At 54.0% G+C, this 16,873-nt stretch overlaps 2 protein-coding genes across 4 annotated transcripts; both read left to right on the plus strand.

Annotated features, from left to right (window-relative positions):
• Window positions 1-13,480, plus strand: Scamp4 (secretory carrier membrane protein 4). Of its 2 annotated transcripts, none has more exons than XM_021174877.3 (7): window positions 1-74; window positions 5,933-5,980; window positions 6,473-6,601; window positions 6,786-6,942; window positions 8,168-8,269; window positions 10,123-10,240; window positions 12,313-13,480. In XM_021174877.3, the coding sequence occupies exons 2-7, from the start codon at window positions 5,974-5,976 to the stop codon at window positions 12,490-12,492; spliced, it is 693 nt and encodes a 230-aa protein (XP_021030536.1). In that variant the 5' UTR covers window positions 1-74; window positions 5,933-5,973; the 3' UTR covers window positions 12,493-13,480. The 2 variants fall into 2 exon arrangements, with proteins under 2 accessions (XP_021030536.1, XP_021030535.1); XM_021174876.3 differs by lacking the exon at window positions 1-74 and adding an exon at window positions 134-437.
• Adat3 (adenosine deaminase tRNA specific 3) lies at window positions 18-5,923 on the plus strand. 2 transcript variants are annotated; one of them, XM_085843016.1, is made up of 2 exons: window positions 18-74; window positions 3,450-5,889. In XM_085843016.1, the coding sequence occupies exon 2, from the start codon at window positions 3,466-3,468 to the stop codon at window positions 4,513-4,515; it is 1,050 nt and encodes a 349-aa protein (XP_085699142.1). In that variant the 5' UTR covers window positions 18-74; window positions 3,450-3,465; the 3' UTR covers window positions 4,516-5,889. The 2 variants fall into 2 exon arrangements, with proteins under 2 accessions (XP_085699142.1, XP_085699141.1); XM_085843015.1 differs by lacking the exon at window positions 18-74 and adding an exon at window positions 313-437 and having other exon boundaries at window positions 3,275-5,923.
• Window positions 13,481-16,873: the final 3,393 nt, after the last annotated feature.

Raw genomic sequence — 16,873 nt, forward strand, 5'->3', positions numbered from 1 at the left:
CCCCGCGGTAGCAGGCGTGGCGGCCCGGTTGCTAGGACTTGGATAAGCGTGGCGTTCGCTTGGGTGTCCCTCAGGTGAGCAGCCGCCGTAGGGGTTCGGCTTTCGCCGTTCCGGATCCGCCATGGGGCACCAGGGATGGCGACAAGGCAAGGGCGGTGGACAGGGAAAGAAGGCCTTATCGGGGCAGACCGCGTAGCCTGAGAGGGTTTTGCGGGTCCTGAGAGGCGGTAGGAGTGCGCGTGCGCGAGCAGTCAACGCTAGTACGCGTGTGCACAGGGCTTTTCGCCCACCGCGCCCTATGCCGTTGGTTTGCGGCGCACGCGTGTTCCCTGCTTCTGATTCCGGAAACCCCGTGATTTCCAGCTGCTTCCGGTTGTATGTTCCGGGTCATCACAGTCCCCTGCCTCAGGGTTATCTATTCACCATCCTTACAGCAGGTGTGCAGTTTCCCTTTAAGCTCTTGTACCCTATGGGGTTTCTTGGGGTATCTTGGTGGTACCAGGGATCGAGTCCTGGACTTTGGTTATATTAGACCAGCACTGGACTACTCTTCCCCTCCCTTTAGAAGTGGATTCCAGCTTTCGCTAATCTTTGTACCCAGCCCCTCAATGGATTATTCCAGGCAGGGACTCTACCCCTGCGCCACACCCCATCCCCTCACAAGGGGCCCTAACCTAAGCTTCAGCCCCTCACTGGTGGACATAGGTAGGCTCTGCACTGCTGAGCTCTGCCCCGAGCCCACTTCATTTTTTTATTTTGGAAGGTTTCCTGTACCGCTGAAGCTGGCCCCGAACTCCCATCTAGTGGCTTATTGAGTGCCTGGTATTTCAGGCCTGAGCTTCCAGACCTGATGTTTCCTGTCCCTTATAGCCTGTCCAGCCACGGTCCCATTCTTTTGGACCCTAGACCCTGGACCCAATGCCCATTGTTTGCCTGCAGTTGTTGAATGAAGAGGGCGTGTGGTTCCTCAGAGGTGGGGAGTGTCTGGTGGACCACAGGTCCTTGTCTGTAGTACAAGGAGCCCCTTTCAAACCTGTTCCCATGCTGGTGTACAGTGGGCACCTGTCACCTAAAACAAGGGAGCTATTGATGCTGGTGTCCACTTCAGTCCCAACAGGAGTGAGGTGGTGACCAGAGGAGGAAGCTGGCTTGTTAGACACGATGAGCTCTAGGCCAGCCTGGGTTAAATAGGGAGACTTGGTCTCAAAACAAAAACGGGAAAATAAGCATGCATAACAGGCCTCTATTGCAATGACCATGAAGGCCCCCTTTGGCCAAGCATTGGCTACCATCCTATAGCTATTAAACTCCTCCCCAGAGGCCCATAAGCCCAGGCTGGCGTCTGTCCCCAAGGCATCCATCTTTCTCTGTCCCTTGTTGTAGTCTTGAGGGGACAAACAAGGCTGTGTCTTCTGCCTTGGAGACAGTGGTGCTTTGTGGCCCAGGCAGGCGTTGTGCGTTGTAGGCGTGGTGTATGCCTCTGGGAAGCCAGATGTCACCACGCCCCTCATGGGCTCTGCCTGCCATGGGGCCTGTGCAGGGGCAGCCATGGTGACACTGGGACCTCAGACACCCTTGGTGCTGTCCTCCCTTCCTAGTCTCAGGGCTCCTAGTGGCACCCGTGACTCTCTAGTTAGCCCATAGAGACCAGTGTTGACCTGGGCAGCTGGGTGAGCCCTGAAAGCCAACAGATGTACCTGAGTCCATCGCATAGGTTGTTCCTGTGGCCAGGTAGACATTGGTGGGGGTGGCAGGATATGGGTATGATGGTGGTCAGACAGCCCTGCGGGTCGCCTCGTGGGCACTTTTTTCTTTTCTCCCCTATTTCCTTCTCGTTTGTTTGGTGCTCTGTATTTACCTCAGGGTTTGGGCAGGGTGGGCAGATTCCCACCATTGAGCTACCCCCCATCCCCTCCTGGGGGATTCTAGGCGCTGCTCCCAGGACTGCTTGACCCTAGTTGCCAGTAGGTTATGGTTAGTGGTCAGGGCAAGGGGTGGGAAAGAGCTGGCTGTCAGCCAAGCCGATGACCTGAGGATTAAGGATGGCGAGTGGGTTCGGGAGCAGGAACCGGATGGCAGGTGGTGCTGCCTTCCTCCTCAGATCTGCCATCCTGCCCTGTCTAGCTCTGACTGAGCAAGGAGAAGCCTCTGAGGCCCAAGAGACTCTGCTCCCACAACTTTGCCTCCGCTGGGTGCCTGGGGAGCCTGGCTTTTCTCCTGTGCGGAACAGCGTGGTGGTGGTGGTGGTGGTGGTGGTGGTGGTGGCGGCAGCAGCTGTCAGCTCAAGCTTTATCCGGGTGCTTGCACAGCAGGCCATGAGCATTGACTGAAAGCTCAGGTGCAGTGGATAGCCAGGTTCCCAGGCTAGCCCACTGAAGCAGGAAGGGGGTTGACTAAGCACACTGGAATTAAGTCATGGGCACGTGCCTGCCTTTCTTGGCAGGGTCTGCATTCTTCTAGGATGCATCAGACGCCTGCCACCACCTATTTCTGGGGATACAGAGGGTTAAGATGGGGTCTTGCTCTGTAGCTCTAACTGGCTGGCCTCCATCTTACAGCCACCTTCCTGCTTCTGCCCCAGGTTCTGACAGGTGTGTGCTATCAGGTAGATCACCATGGTCATGTCCCATAGAAGCCACCTGGGGCCAGGGACACTGTCAGTCTAACTGTATGCTTTTTGGGGGTGGTCCTGAACCCCATTCTCCCATATATATATTCACTGTGTAGAAAATGGGACATTTAGCAGTTTGGAATGCTAATGCCCACCAGCCCCCGGGCCAGAGCCAGGATCTGCATGTGCTATGGCCACATCCTCTGCAGGTCTCACCTACTCAAGGGCCCATAAGGCTGTTCTCTCATGGGCTGCACTAGACAGGTCCACTCCCCACACAGCAGGCAGAACTCACCTCCTTCTCACTATAGGCCTGAGGTCTTGAAGCCACCAAAGCATGTCAGCAGCTGTTCTGGATTTTTGTTTGTTTTGGTTTTGTTGTTGTTTTTTTGGTTTTGGGGTGTTTTTTGTTTTTTGGTTTTTTGACAAGGTTTTATGTAGCCCTTCAAAGGGCTCGCTTCAGAATCCCCATGTGCTCCAGATCCTCTGGCCCCTACATCTCCTGGGATGACAGGGTGCTACCAGGCCTGGCTTACTGGGCAGGGTCTGGAAGCCAGGGCTTTGTGCATGCTGATGGGGTGGGTTTTGGATTTGATAGTAATGAATACCTGTCTCCACACTGTCCTCAACACGGCGTCTGTTGGGACCACGTGGCCTCGTCAGAGCCCTGAAGAGCCCGGCACGATTATTCCTTATGCGGCCGGGGAATAAGCCAACTCTACCTGGCGCTCTGGACTCCTCATTCCTGGGCCTGGCGGGACCCACCGCATCCCAGGACAGACCCCCGCCCCACTGAAGCTGACGGATGATGCTCCAGTTCCATCTCTGTCTCCCACAGTCGAGCCCCGTTGAGGATGGAGCCCACCTCAGGCTTTGCAGAGCAACCTGGGCCTGTGAAGGCTGAAAGTGAGGAGCAAGAGCCGGCGCAATGGCAAGCCCTCCCTGTCCTGTCGGAGCAGCAGTCGGGGGCCGTGGAGCTGGTACTGGCCTATGCTGCACCTGTCCTGGACAAGCGCCAGACGTCCCGCCTCCTCCGGGAGGTGTCCGCTGTCTATCCACTTCCTGCCCAGCCCCACCTCAAGCGGGTGCGCCCCAGCCGCAGTGCAGGCGGTGCGCAGTCATCGGATCTGCTGCTGTGCCTGGCAGGGCCCTTCGCGGGCCCGCGCTCGCTGGCGGAGCTCCTCCCCAGGCCGGCCGTGGACCCACGCGGCCTGGGCACACCTTTCCTGGTGCCTGTGCCTGCCCGGCCGCCCCTCACCAGAAGCCAGTTTGAGGAGGCACGGGCCCACTGGCCTACATCCTTCCATGAAGACAAGCAGGTGACCAGCGCGCTGGCCGGGCAACTCTTCTCCGCGCAGGCGCGAGCCGCCATGCAAACCCACATGGAACGGGCGGTATGTGCGGCCCAGAGGGCAGCAGCGCAGGGGCTGCGGGCAGTGGGCGCCGTCGTGGTGGACCCAGCCTCGGACCGCGTGTTGGCCACAGGCCATGACTGCAGCAGCGTAGCCAGCCCCCTGCTGCATGCTGTCATGGTGTGCATCGACCTGGTGGCCCAGGGGCAGGGCCGCGGTTCCTGTGACCTCAGACGCCACCCGGCTTGCTCCTTTACACAGGCCACTGCCACTCAAGGCACCCGAGCCGGTAGCGTGCGCAAGCTGGATGATGACAGCCTGCCCTATGTGTGCACTGGCTATGACCTGTACGTCACCCGAGAGCCCTGTGTCATGTGCGCTATGGCCCTAGTCCATGCCCGCATCCAGCGAGTCTTCTATGGGGCGCCCTCCCCTGATGGTGCCTTGGGCACACGCTTCCGTGTCCATGCTCGGGCAGACCTCAACCACCGCTTCCAGGTGTTCCGCGGCATTCTCGAGGACCAGTGCCGCCAGCTGGACCCTGACCCATAGTTCTGGTGACCTGCTTCTAGACCATTCTCTGCTCCTGGCCAGCCCGCGTCCCCTGCAGCTCCATGGCCTGGGGGCCTCACCCTCTGTGTCTGAGGATACTGACCACCTGTGCCAGACTGTGAGCCTCTCAGTTTCCGGACTGCAGCTTCTCTGCTGGCTGCGATGACAGTGGGGCTCAGCTCTGCTTACAAGCCCAGTGGCTGTCTTACAGTCCCCGGGTCCTCCAGGCTCGGGCAGGGTACAGCCATCGAGTGTGAAAATAAAACACCTCAAACCAAGTTGCCGTTTGCACTCAGGTGCCAGGCTGGGCTCGACATCTGCCTCAGGCTGTGGCTTGTCAAGGGGAATGGGCAGCCTTGCTGAGTGCAGCGGGCTCTGCGTGCTTCTAGGGGCAGAAACAACCCAGCAGGCACCCTTGCCTGTCCCAGAATTCCTGGATTCATGGGTGTCTGGATACCTGCTGGCTGTTCATGCCCTTCCTGTGTACCTCTGTGATGGAGGATGGGAGGTGGGAGCTCCAGAAGAGTCAGTCTAAGGGTAGTGGGGTGCTTGTCCTTAGGATGCTGGAGCATCCAGCATATGCTAGTTGCTTGGTAGGAGTGGTGACAGGGTTAACTGCACCTTCTGGCCACCTACAGGAAAGGCAAGGTCCAGGCTGGGTGAACCAAGAAGTGTGGCCCTGCCTAGAGCAGAGGCAGGGCTTGAGTTCTGTCTCCATCTCCAGAGTACTTCCATCCTTCCTCCTCTAAGGGAATCCGGGACCCTTCCTGGAAGATATGCTTTTGAGGCCACCTCCAGTGACCAGGAGGCAGGGTGAGGCAGGAAGAGGCTTTGATGTAGGCCTGTGAGCAGCCGAACCTGAGACTGGGATATGGTGCCAGTGACACCTGGTTGAGCAGGGCCTGAACTTGGATACCAGGGTGTCCCAGCCACATTCTCATCTGAAACCCCATGGGGCCACATCTGGCCATGTCTTGAAGGTGGCACCTGGGAGCTGAGCTACTGTGAAAAGTAGCTGCTAGGTGCCCTTGGGCCTACCTAAGCTCCTAATGAGAGCCCACGGATGAGTTCCATGCCCAAGCTTGTGTGACCAGGTGCCTGTCACATGGCAGGGAGCTCTATTCTGGGTGATTTGATAGGATGGGTGTATGAGGGATGTGTCAGCAGGCGCTCAGAGCCATCTGTGGGGCCACTGAGACCAGGACATCTTGGCTCCAAGGCTCTGGGTGGAATCGGCTGGTAGCTTGTCCCATCCCCTTCCAGGGATGCTCTGAGAAGTGACATGTGGCTGGCCCAACACCCACTGAGCCAGCAGCCAACCTGACTGGCCTGTGCAGCAGAGCCTGCAGCAGTGGCCTGGGTTAGGGTCTTCCTGGTCCCGGTGGCTACCAAAGTCCTAACACTGGTCTTCTTTCAGGTGGCCCCTTCTGCCTGGGTGCCAGGTCAGCTGATACAGAAATGGCAGGTGAGTTGACCTGTTCCCCAGGTAGTGTTCCCCACTCCCAGTGAGACTCCTGAGCTGGTTGCAGAGCTGACCAGGCCTCACTGGCTTCTGCCTTGTACCACCTTGGGTACCAACCACAGTGAGGCACAGACAGGCCACCGAAGAACCATCATCCAGCTTGCAGATGAGGGAGGGGTGGGGCTAGACAGCTGAGAGGACTCTTGACCGCTCCCCTAGGGGCTGTGGAGAGGCCTCTAGCTACCTCTCTCTTCTGGTTACCTTGCTAGCCCGACAACTGGACACTGGGTGCCGACCCTGGGCCTTTATACTGACTGTGACTTCCTTCCCTTTACTCCCCAAAACATATGCAATGCTGGTGTGTGACTCTGGCTACAGCCCAGAGAGGACATGGCCAATCCTGCAGGGCTGTGTGCTCTATAGCCTGAAGTACAGGGAGGGTGCTCAGGCAGGCTTCTGGCTGTAGCAGGCTACCTGAGGGTCTCCTTCCTGCAGGAAAGGAGAACAACTTCCCCCCACTGCCTCGCTTCCTGCCACTGAAGCCCTGCTTCTACCAGGACTTCTCTGATGAGATCCCCGTGGAGCACCAGGTGCTGGTGAAGAGGATCTACCGGCTGTGGATGTGTGAGCCTCTCCGGGTGGGCGGGCCCAACTCAGAGAGTGCAGTGTCCCCACTGAGCACAGGAGCAATTTGGTCCAGGGGATGTGCAAGGCTCATTCTTAATGTGCTGGTAGGGTGGGTACCTGGGCCCTATCCGAAGTCCCTGGTGACTTACCTCCTACTCTCCCATCTATGTCCCTCTTCCAGTTTACTGTGCCACTCTGGGTGTGAACCTGGTGGCCTGCCTGGCCTGGTGGATTGCGGGCGGAGCTGGTGCCAATTTTGGCCTGGCCTTGCTCTGGCTGGTTATCTTCACTCCCTGCAGTTATGTGTGCTGGTTCCGGCCTGCGTACAAGGCCTTCCGGTAAGCCTAGTCTAGGGGCCCTCAGGCCACAGAATCTTAGACCCACTCCATGGGGTGAACATGCTTAGAATTGTATCCAGGATAGGTTTCGGCCACATTACCAATAGTTGTCCTCCACTTATTCAGTGTGGGTGGCCATTTATGTCATGGTCAGCAATCGATGACCATAGGCTGCAGCTAACTGCTGTCTTGGGGTTGCTGGGATGGAGCCCAGGGTGTAAGATACTAGGCAAGCAGCTTGTGAGCCATGTGTCCCTGTGCCCTCCCTTGGTGCTGTGGAGTGTCCCTGCAGGAAGGTATGGTCACAGTTCCCTTCCTGCTGCAGCCTCTGCATTGTAGGCCTCCACTCGGAGACATGAGTGTGTGTGTGCCATGACACAGCTGTAGCAGTCACAGGTTAGTTCTTTCTCTACCAGGTAAGTTGTGGGGGTCAAAGTCAGGCCACTAGGCCTGGCAGCAGCACCTCTACCCTATTTTAAGTTTTCCAAATGGCTTCAGTGAGCCTTGTGGTTTCCTGACTACAGAGTACCTCAGTGTTAAAGTGCAGTGGGTTAGCTTCAGTGTTTGCTTCTAGAAGATTCTATCACCCCAAAGGAAGCCAGCCTCCACAGATCCGCTTCCTATCTCTGGATTGGCCTGTTCTGGACACTTAGTATGAAGGCACATACTTGGTAGCCTTTTGTGTTTGTTTCTTTGAGTACAAGGTCCCTCGACTGTGGCGCGTACCAGAACCTTGCACCTGTCTGGGTCCTCATAGTACTCTAGCCTGTAGATGGACCCTGCTGTGTCCACCATCTGTCCATGGGCAGATGCCCGCAAGCTGGCTCTCCGAGTGTTGTTTGCTCATAGGTGGCACCTGAGGTACAGACTGAGAGTGGGGAATGCCCGGAGGGCTCCTCAGAGAAACAGATATCTGCTCAGCCAAGTCATGGCAGGAGCAAGAGAGCCCCAGAGCAAGACCCACCTTCCACTCCCAGAAGCCCCCTTCCTTCCAAGCAGGAGCAGCCTGCCGATGGCCCTTCACCCTCACGGTGACAAGGCATTTTTTCCACTCTCCATGATACTGGGGCTCCAGTTCTGCCTGTGGTGTCCCCTGAGGCTGTCCCAGGCTGAGTGCTTGGAGGAAAGCCTTAGTCACTTCAGTCCATCAGGGACAAGGGAACCTTGACACTCAGTCCTCCCTCCTGGGAGTATGGGTGACCCCTGCATTTTTTGTCACTTGCAGAGCCGACAGCTCCTTTAACTTCATGGCATTCTTCTTCATCTTTGGAGCCCAGTTTGTGCTGACCGTCATTCAGGCCATTGGCTTCTCGGGCTGGGGCGCGTGGTAAGCAGAAAACAGAAAGATGTGTGTCTCCTGTATGCCTGTGTGTAAGAGTCTCTGCCAGCAAGGGTCCAGGGTATGCCCGTGGAGGCTGCCTTCCAGACAGATGTTAGGAGAGTGTGCAAAGAGAAAAGCTTGTGCCATAGGCTACCAGCAGGGGGTACTGCCCAGCTGCTCCCAGGCTTGTCTAGATCCCCTCCTCTTTTTTTTGAGGGTCTCATTATGTAGCCTTGGCTGGCCTGGAACTTACAGAGGTTTGCCTGCCTAGCTCCTGAGTGCTGGGATGAAGGCATGTGCAATTGTATCTGGGTGTTCATTTCTTCTGTTTCCAGATAAGGTCCCCAGGTGTCCTTGCCTGTCAGCTCCTTACCTTTCTCATGAACCATGCTCTCCCACCCTATCCCTGGAAGCTGGAGTCTGTAACCATTGAACAGGCTGTCACCCACCCCATCACATGGCCATGCCACCAGTGCCTGACTTAGATAGGCAGGTGGCAGTCTTAGTATGGATCCAAGGGGATACTGAGGGTGGAGCCCTGCCTAGCTACCTCCTGTGGCCGCCCAGCAGCCCTGGCCTTTAGCTGGACATTTTTCCTAGCTATCTGTCTGTACATGCTGCTCCTGACCCCCCATCCCCCCAAGCCAGTGGATGGTGGGCATCAAGACACTGGGGTTTCCACATGTGCCAATACGAATAACCAACCATTCACCAATCTATGTGCCCATGACTGAGCACATGCCTTTAATTCTAGGACTCAGGAAGGCAAAGGCAGGTGGATTTTTGTGACTTTTAAGATTAGCCTAGTCTACATAAGGAGTGAGTTCAGCAGACAGAAGGCTTGCCTAATGTGAGTGAGGCCCTAAACAACAGCAAGAGACCCCAGCTTCTCACACAGACACAGGCAGGCACACGCCTGGTACTGGGAAGAAGCCTAGGAAAACATCCTCTAGTCTGCAATCCCAGCCCTCGTGCAGGAGCCCAAACCAAACAAATGAGCCAGAAATGAGCCAGAAATGGAGTGGTGCACTCCTTTAACCCTGGCACTCGAGACCAGGTGGGCCAGCCTGGTCTACAGAGTGAGTTCCAGGATAGCCAGGGCTACACAGAGAAACGCTGTCCCAAAAAGACAAGAGGAAAAAAGTCACAGGTGTGTTTTGTTAAATGTTTGAGACAGGGCTTCACATAGCCTAGGCTAGCTTCAAAATGTATACACACACAAGGATGACCTTGAACTCCTTCCTGATCCTCTGGGGTCAACCTGGGGGCTTGGACGACAGGCATGTTCCACCACGCCCCACCCATTTAATCTCTTGAGTTTTAGTTTACTTAAAATCTGTGGAGAATAGCCGGGCAGTGGTGGCGCATGCTTTTAATCCCAGTACTTGAGATGCAGAAGTAGTGGATTTCTGAGTTCGAGGCACCTGGTCTACAAAGTGAGTTCCAGGACAGCCAGGGCTACAAAGAAACCCTGTCTCGAAAAAACAAAAACAACAACAACAACAAAAGAAACCTGTGGAGAATGAAAGACGCCATACTCATCTGCTGGAGGCATGGAGGCCTTGACATAATGTTGGTTCCTGTTCACAGAGTGTTCCAGGAACTGAAACCTGCCAAATGGTTACATTGTGTGTAACCACCATTTTGGGTTTGTCAGTCACTTTCTGGTCCTTAACAGAGCCTGGCTCCTTCAAAGGTATTTTTTCCCCTCTGTTGGAGCTCTGTACATATGAAGGAGAATAGGCATTATTTACTGATTCCTTGTTGATGTTAGAGCTCTTTGTATATGGTAGAAGACAGCAGGCCCTTCTCAGTGTGCTGAGCCCTGCTCACTCTCTATCCCCTCTCCCCCTCTGCAGTGGTTGGCTGGCAGCTGTTGGCTTCTTTGGGATCAGTGTTGGGGCTGCTGTGGTTATGCTGGTCCCAGCCATCCTGTTTTCCTTGTCCGCCCTTGTGATGGCTGTCACTATCGTGAAGGTGAGTCCTCTGGTCTCTGTCTCCATCCTAAAACTTCCACCAGCCACAAAGAATACCCCATGTTTTCAGCTGCAGGCTGTGATGGGGAGTCTTGTTTCCTGGGAATTCACAGGGTTTGTGGGGGACACATGGCCCTCTTCTTAGGTGTCCACACCTCAGATCCCAGGGGAGGGCAAGAGTGTCCTGGTACCAACAGTTTAGGCACAGGAGCCTTCCCTGTGGAGAGGGCAGAAGCCCCACCAGGCCAGCCAGGTTCACCAGACATCACAGTGACCTGCAGGAACCCTCCCTGGACACGTGCCTCCAGAGACAGCACAAGTCTGCCATAGACAGCTGTGGAGCTGGCAGAGATGCCTGAAAGGAATGAGATAAACCTTTCTTTTTTTTGTTGTTGATTTATTATACATTTTATTTATTATTATACATTGTAGCTGAAGAGGGCGTCAGATCTCATTAGTCACCATGTGGTTGCTGGGATTTGAACTCAGGACCTTTGGAACAGCAGTCAGTGTTCTTAACTGCTGAGCCATCTTTCCAGCTCCCCCGCCCCTTTTGTAAAAGATTTATAATACACACACACACACACACACACACACACATGTCTTCAGACACACCAGAAAGGCATCAAATTACAGATGGTTGTGAACCACCAGGGTTGCTGGGAATTGAACTCAGGACCTCTAGAAGAGCAGTTAATGCTCTTAGCCACTGAGCCATCTCTGTAGCCCCAAGAAAAACCTTTTTAAAAGCTTTTTTTTTTTTTTTTTTTTTACTGTTTGTTTCATGGGCATGATGAGCCCAGGGCCTTTTGAATGTTCCAGGCTGCCACCCTGCCCAGCACAGAGCACTTATCCATTTGAGAGGTTGCCGTGTGTGTAGGAGTGAGCAGCCCAGGCCCTAGAGCAAAGCCTGAGGGTCCTGTAGTGCTGACAGAGGGAATCCAAGATGGCACATGGCATCCTTACAGTAGCAACCCTGTCTGGCACTGGAGATCACACTGTCCAAGTACCAGAGCTGCCCTCTGAAGCTAGAGGTGGCAGGTGGTCCCCTTCACAGAGCCACTCCACATCCCAGGCTAGCCCAGGAACACAGGGTACTGTGAAGAATTCTTGAGGATGGGCCCCAAACGTGGATGAGAGGCTGCATGTGGCCATGGTGGGCTAGGCAGGCCTGGGAAGGTGAACTGGGCCAGTCTGGCTTCAGGGCCTCTGCAGGTTTTTGTTTGATTTTTTTTTTTTTTTTTTTTTTTTTTTTTTTAATTGGGAGGCAGGTCTCATGTAGCCCAGCCGGTTCTCTAACTCACTGGGTAGCAAAAGATGACTTTGAACTCCTGATTTTCCTACCTCTGACTCGGAGTGCTAGGATGACAGCTGTGTCACTGCTCCTGGCTTGTGTGGCACCGGGGGAGGATGGAACCCAGGACGCATGCTTTCCACAGTGAGCTCTATCCCAGCCCGAGCCTCATGGTTTAGCCTTGGCTGACCTTGAACTCACAAAGGTCCACCTGCCTCTGGCTCCCACATGAGGATTCAAAGTGCACCACCATGCCTGGGTTTTCATTTATTTTATTCTGAGACAGGGTCTCGCTATGTAGGCCTATCTGTTCTGAAACACTCTGTAGACCAAGCTGGCCTCAAATTCAGAGATCCTCCTGCCCCTGCCTCCTGAGCAAAAGGTTAAAGGTGTGTGACACCACTGTCACACCCCAGCTTTTTTTAAAAAGAAACAAACAAAAACAACATCTGTTTACCCCAGAGTTGCCTTACACTGCTGGTCTACTATGTCTCAGCACACCTGCCTACCCTGCACCACCACTACTGTCTCCCCCGGGGGCCATAAAAATACAGTCACAGGTCACACGCACACACGTGCATGCATGAATGCGTGATAATGAAATGGCACAGTGGGGTGGCACATGACTGCTTGTTGAATTGGGTGGGCTGTGGAGGCAGGTGACAGTGTGGAGATAGTGCACCAGGTCCTGCACTACCCTGCAGTGTCACTCAGTTCACCGTGGGTCCCTGTCCCTGCCAGTACACTGACTTCCTCTTCTATATCCTTGCCCCTGCCAGGTGCACAGGATCTACCGTGGAGCTGGTGGAAGCCTCCAGAAGGCACAAACAGAGTGGAGCGCTGGTACCTGGAGGAACCCACCATCGAGGGAGGCCCAGTTTAACAGTTTCTCTGGGAACAGCCTGCCTGAGTACCCCACTGTCCCCAGCTACTCATCCAGCGGAGGCCACTGGCCTTAGGCGGCTGCCTGGCCCCAGTACCATGGCTCTGTCTCCTGTTACTACCCTCGGTCCTGAGGTCTGAGCATCTCTCAAGGATCCCAGGAGGTCCTTGGCCTGTGTTCATCTCTTGCCCAAGCCCTCAGCAAGCACTGCCCAACAACCATTGTCCACTGTCATCCTACCAGAGCCTGGCTGGGTTTGCCCTGCTCCTACCTGTTAAGAGGGTAGGAACCCTCAGCCTGTGCAAGGAGAGGCCTCAGCCTCCAAGCGCCTGTCCTTTGTGTTGCTGAGATGTATAAAGCCAAAGCGCTTGTGTAGATGGGTGTGAGTGGACAGTCAGGAGCATGGTGGTTGTGCCTGAATCCTCTGCTCTGCCATCCACTGTACCCGTGCTCCTCTGGACCCTGCTACTTCCTTGTCCCATCCCTTGTGACAGTGACAACCTGCTGTCCGTTCCACCACCCAGGATCCTGAATAGGCCTCTGCCCACTCGCAGGCCCTGATCCACTTGGTTGAGGGTGCTCTGGCTGCCGGGAGACCCCCTTCCTCTCTGTGGGCAACTGGAGGGAGAGGAACAGGCTCTGCTGCCTGGCAGGCCATACCCACAGCCACAGGACTGCCGGGATAGATCTGTGCCTTAGAGAGACCTTTACTTCTCCCCACACCCTCTGCCTTCCCAGGATAGCTGTGGCCTTGCCAGGAGACCCAATCTGAGTTTTGGAGTGTCCACAGCACCTCTGATGACATTGGACTCAATATTCTTCCTTGTGACCAGATGTTACCAGCCAAGTCACCAGGCCTCCCCACAGGCCCGTGTGCCAGTATCATGCCAAACTGTCGGGGCACTTGCCCTCTACCCCATCGTGTCATGGAGATGGAGTCAAGTGCCCGCCATAGGTGACACCCTTCAGCCACCTGCGGCTCTTCCCTGCCCACCCCTGGGCACCACACACCATAGTTGGTTTTGTTATGTGAGAATATTCTGGAAATAAATTCTCTTTCTGCAGCAGAGCCTCTATCTGTGGATGGGAAAGCATGCGCAGGGTGGAGCCTAGAGGTCAGCATCACTGCTGCTCTCTGTTGCCACACACCTTGCTCTTTTGAGACCATCTCCCACTGAACTGAAATTGAAACTCACAGATTTGGCTAAGTGGCCGGTGAGCTCCAAGGATCCTCCTGCCTCTGCCTCCCCAGGGCTGGGGTCATAGGCAAGCCCCACCATGTTCTACTGTTTACCTGCATGCTAAGCATACTTAGTGACATACACACTCCCAGAAAATAAGACTACATAACAAGTTCAAAGCCTGCCTGCCTAGGCTACATGGGACTCTGTCTCAAAAATCCTTCAGAAAAGGCAGGTGCTCATGGGAGCACCCATGGAAATGGGGTCTTTGCAGAGCTTTACTGAACCTGCTGCTAGGGTAGTCCTGGACACCCAACTGCCTGATGCCATTAAAAAGCAGGGAGGCAGACAGGTGCCTGCTGTGAGGACAACCACAGACAGGGAGATGGGGCAATGTGTCTACAAGGACAAGGGTTGTTGGCTGCCATGTGTTACTGGAAGCAGGCAGGGATGGACTTGCCTACAAAGTGGCCACTTTGGGGCCATCCCTCTTTATTCTTTGCCCTCTGTGTCGTTCCACAGAATGGAGACAAGCTTGCCACAGGGCACCAGCTTACTGTAAGCTTGTTTTGTTGTTTTTGCTTTTTTGAGACAGGGTTTCTCTGTATAGTCCTGACTGTCCTCAAACTCAGATCCACCTGCTTCTGCCTCCCAAGTGCTGGGATTAAAGGCTTGTGCCACCATTACCTGGCCCCTGTAAGCTTGTGTCACACACAACCCATTACCACACATAGGAGTGACAGTTGCTGCAGGACCAGGGATAGTAACCCCGAAGTTCTAAAGTTCCCACCCCATCCTCTCTCCATGGTTATGGTGACACCCTGCCTTCAGCTACCAAGGGACACTATGGACTTCTCAGACCAAGTGGCCCGGTGTCCTCTCCTGAGTAGTGCCCTTCCTGGAACAATAGCTCAGGTCCCTTTTTGCTCCATTCACACTGGCCTCCCACACTGAGCCCTGTCCCTAAAGTCCCTAATACAATCCCACACTGTGACCCAGTCTCTGCCTTCTTTTTAATCTTTTCTCATTTTTTGTTGGTTGGTTGGTTTTGGGGGGGGGGGGGGTTCGAGACAGGGTTTCTCTGTAGACCAGGCTGGCCTGGAACTCAGAACTCCACCTGCCTCTGCCTCTCGAGTGCTGGGATTAAAGGCATTAAAGGCATGTGACCACCACACCTGGTGGTTTGCTTTTTTAAAACAAGGCCTCCTGTAGCACAGGCTGGCCTTGAACTTGTGACTGTCTTACATCCACCTTAATTGTCTTGTATCCACCTTTTTTGGGGGGTAGTGGATGTCAAGACAGGATTTCTCAGTGTAGCCCTGCCTCTTCTGAAACCTCACTCTGTAAACCAGGCTGGCCTTGAATTCACAGAAGTCCTTCTGCCTTTGCCTTTCAAGTGCCACTGCTCCACTTTTGCCTCAGCTGTCTACATGCTGGGATAACAGGTATATTGGAGCACTCTGCACTGAGCTGTTCTTTATTGGTGCATTCCAGTCACATCTCTATTTCTAGTGTCCTTGTTACCTTATCTGCTGGCTGGACAGGATGCTGGGGACACAGTGCAGAACATGTTCATCTCTAACTTGGGAAGAGGTTCCGTCAGTGGGCGCTAATTTGGAAGTTTCTCCCTGGAATTTCATTTAGGACGGTTCCTCTAATCTTTAGAAAGCACTGGAATGCTTTAAAATGGGGAAATAGAGGAAAGTTATATATAGAAACACTGTTGTCAGAATCTGGGGGGTTGGGGAGAGCTCCTTGCCAGAGTCTACCTTTTCTCAGGATGGTAAGTAGATAAAACATACTTGCCTCTTCCCTCCAATGCAGACATTACCAATCAACCAACCACTCATTCTAACAATCTCTGGGCCGACATCACCAATCAATTGATAAATGATTTCCTCCATGCTTTGCATAGGACAGGCATTAAGCAAGCAATCTGCCAGCCAATGCCTTCCATTCTATGGGCAAGGTGGGCATCACAAATTAACTGATGGACAAATATCTTCCTCCATTCTTTGCATAGGGCAAAGATTAGCAGTTAATCTCACAGTCAGTAATGCCCTCTTCCACTCTGCGTACAGGTCAGGCATCAATAATTAAGTCAATATGTCAGTGATGGCCTCCCTCCTACATATAGGGAAGATCAAGTCAAGTGGCATCCAAAGTAAAGCACATGGCAGCTCAATTCCAACTCCACTTTTTAGACATGAAGCTGAGGCCCAGGACTTTGCGCAGGCACATCCTAAAACAAGGTGAACTCTGGCAGGGCAGCGCCTACGGCTCTCACACGCATCCCTAGCTCCAGGAGCAACATCAAGAAATAAACAGCATTGAGTCTTCCAAGGCCGGTTCCTGCTGGATGACCCAGACTATCCTGTCCCCTTAGAGGGAAACTACCATGGCTGGGGTGGGGTGGGGGGCTGGGCATCCTGCCACTCTTAGGAGGAAGCCGTTTGTAACCACAGTCTCCAAGAATACCAGTGCAGGGTGAGGGCAGCTGTCATCTGCTCGCTCAGCATCCTGTGCCTCTTGCTCGGGACAGGATGTTGTCAGGCTGAGCTGCCTCTGCTTCCTCCAACTACCAAGAGCTCCACTTACAAGCAAGTGATGAAGTCACCTGGTCTGCGGGAGCTTTCTACCCTGGTGTCTGGGTGGGAGGCTCAGCGGGTCGTACTCACCTAGCACACATTCTCAGGAGATTAGGAGTTCTAGGTCACACTCTGCTACATACAAGGATTGAGACCATGAGATTCTGATTTAAAAAAAAAAAAAAAAAGGCCGAGTGTGGTGGCTCACACCTTTAATCCCAGCACTCGGGAGGCAGAGGCAGGCAGATTTCTGAGTTCGAGGCCAGCCTGATCTACAGAGTGAGTTCCAGGTCAGCCAGGGCTATACAGAGAAACCCTGTCACAAAAACTAATAAAAAATCTTGGAGTCTGGAGAGAGCTCAGCACTGGCTGCTCTTCCAGAGGACCCAGGTTCAATTCCCAGCAACCACAGGACAGCTAACAACTGTCTGAAACTCCAATCCCAGGGGACCCAACACTTTTACACAGACATGCACGCAGGCAAAACACCAATACACATGAAATAAAAATAAACATAAAAAAATCTTGGGCAGTGGTGGTGCATGCCTTTAATCCCAGCACTTGGGGAGGCAGAGGCAGGTGGATTTCTGAGTTCAAGGCCAGTCTGGTCTACAAAGTGAGTTCCAGGACAGCCAGGGCTACACAGAGAAACCCTGTCTCAAAAAATAAATAAATAAAAATAAATAAA

The sequence above is a fragment of the Mus caroli genome, unplaced genomic scaffold (assembly GCF_978045245.1).
Source record: "Mus caroli unplaced genomic scaffold, Mus_caroli_1 scaffold_9, whole genome shotgun sequence".
Taxonomy (NCBI): Eukaryota; Metazoa; Chordata; class Mammalia; order Rodentia; family Muridae; genus Mus; species Mus caroli.

Excerpts from the sequence above, each read along its gene's own strand:
- Scamp4 (XM_021174876.3), top strand. The coding sequence starts at position 299 with ATGCCGTTGGTTTGCGGCGCACGCGTGTTCCCTGCTTCTGATTCCGGA. Across the intron at positions 6,602-6,785 it reads GATCTACCGGCTGTGGATGT|TTTACTGTGCCACTCTGGGT; the intron begins GTGAGCCTCTCC and ends TCCCTCTTCCAG. Across the intron at positions 8,270-10,122 it reads TTCTCGGGCTGGGGCGCGTG|TGGTTGGCTGGCAGCTGTTG; the intron begins GTAAGCAGAAAA and ends CCCCCTCTGCAG.
- Adat3 (XM_085843016.1), top strand. The coding sequence starts at position 3,466 with ATGGAGCCCACCTCAGGCTTTGCAGAGCAACCTGGGCCTGTGAAGGCT.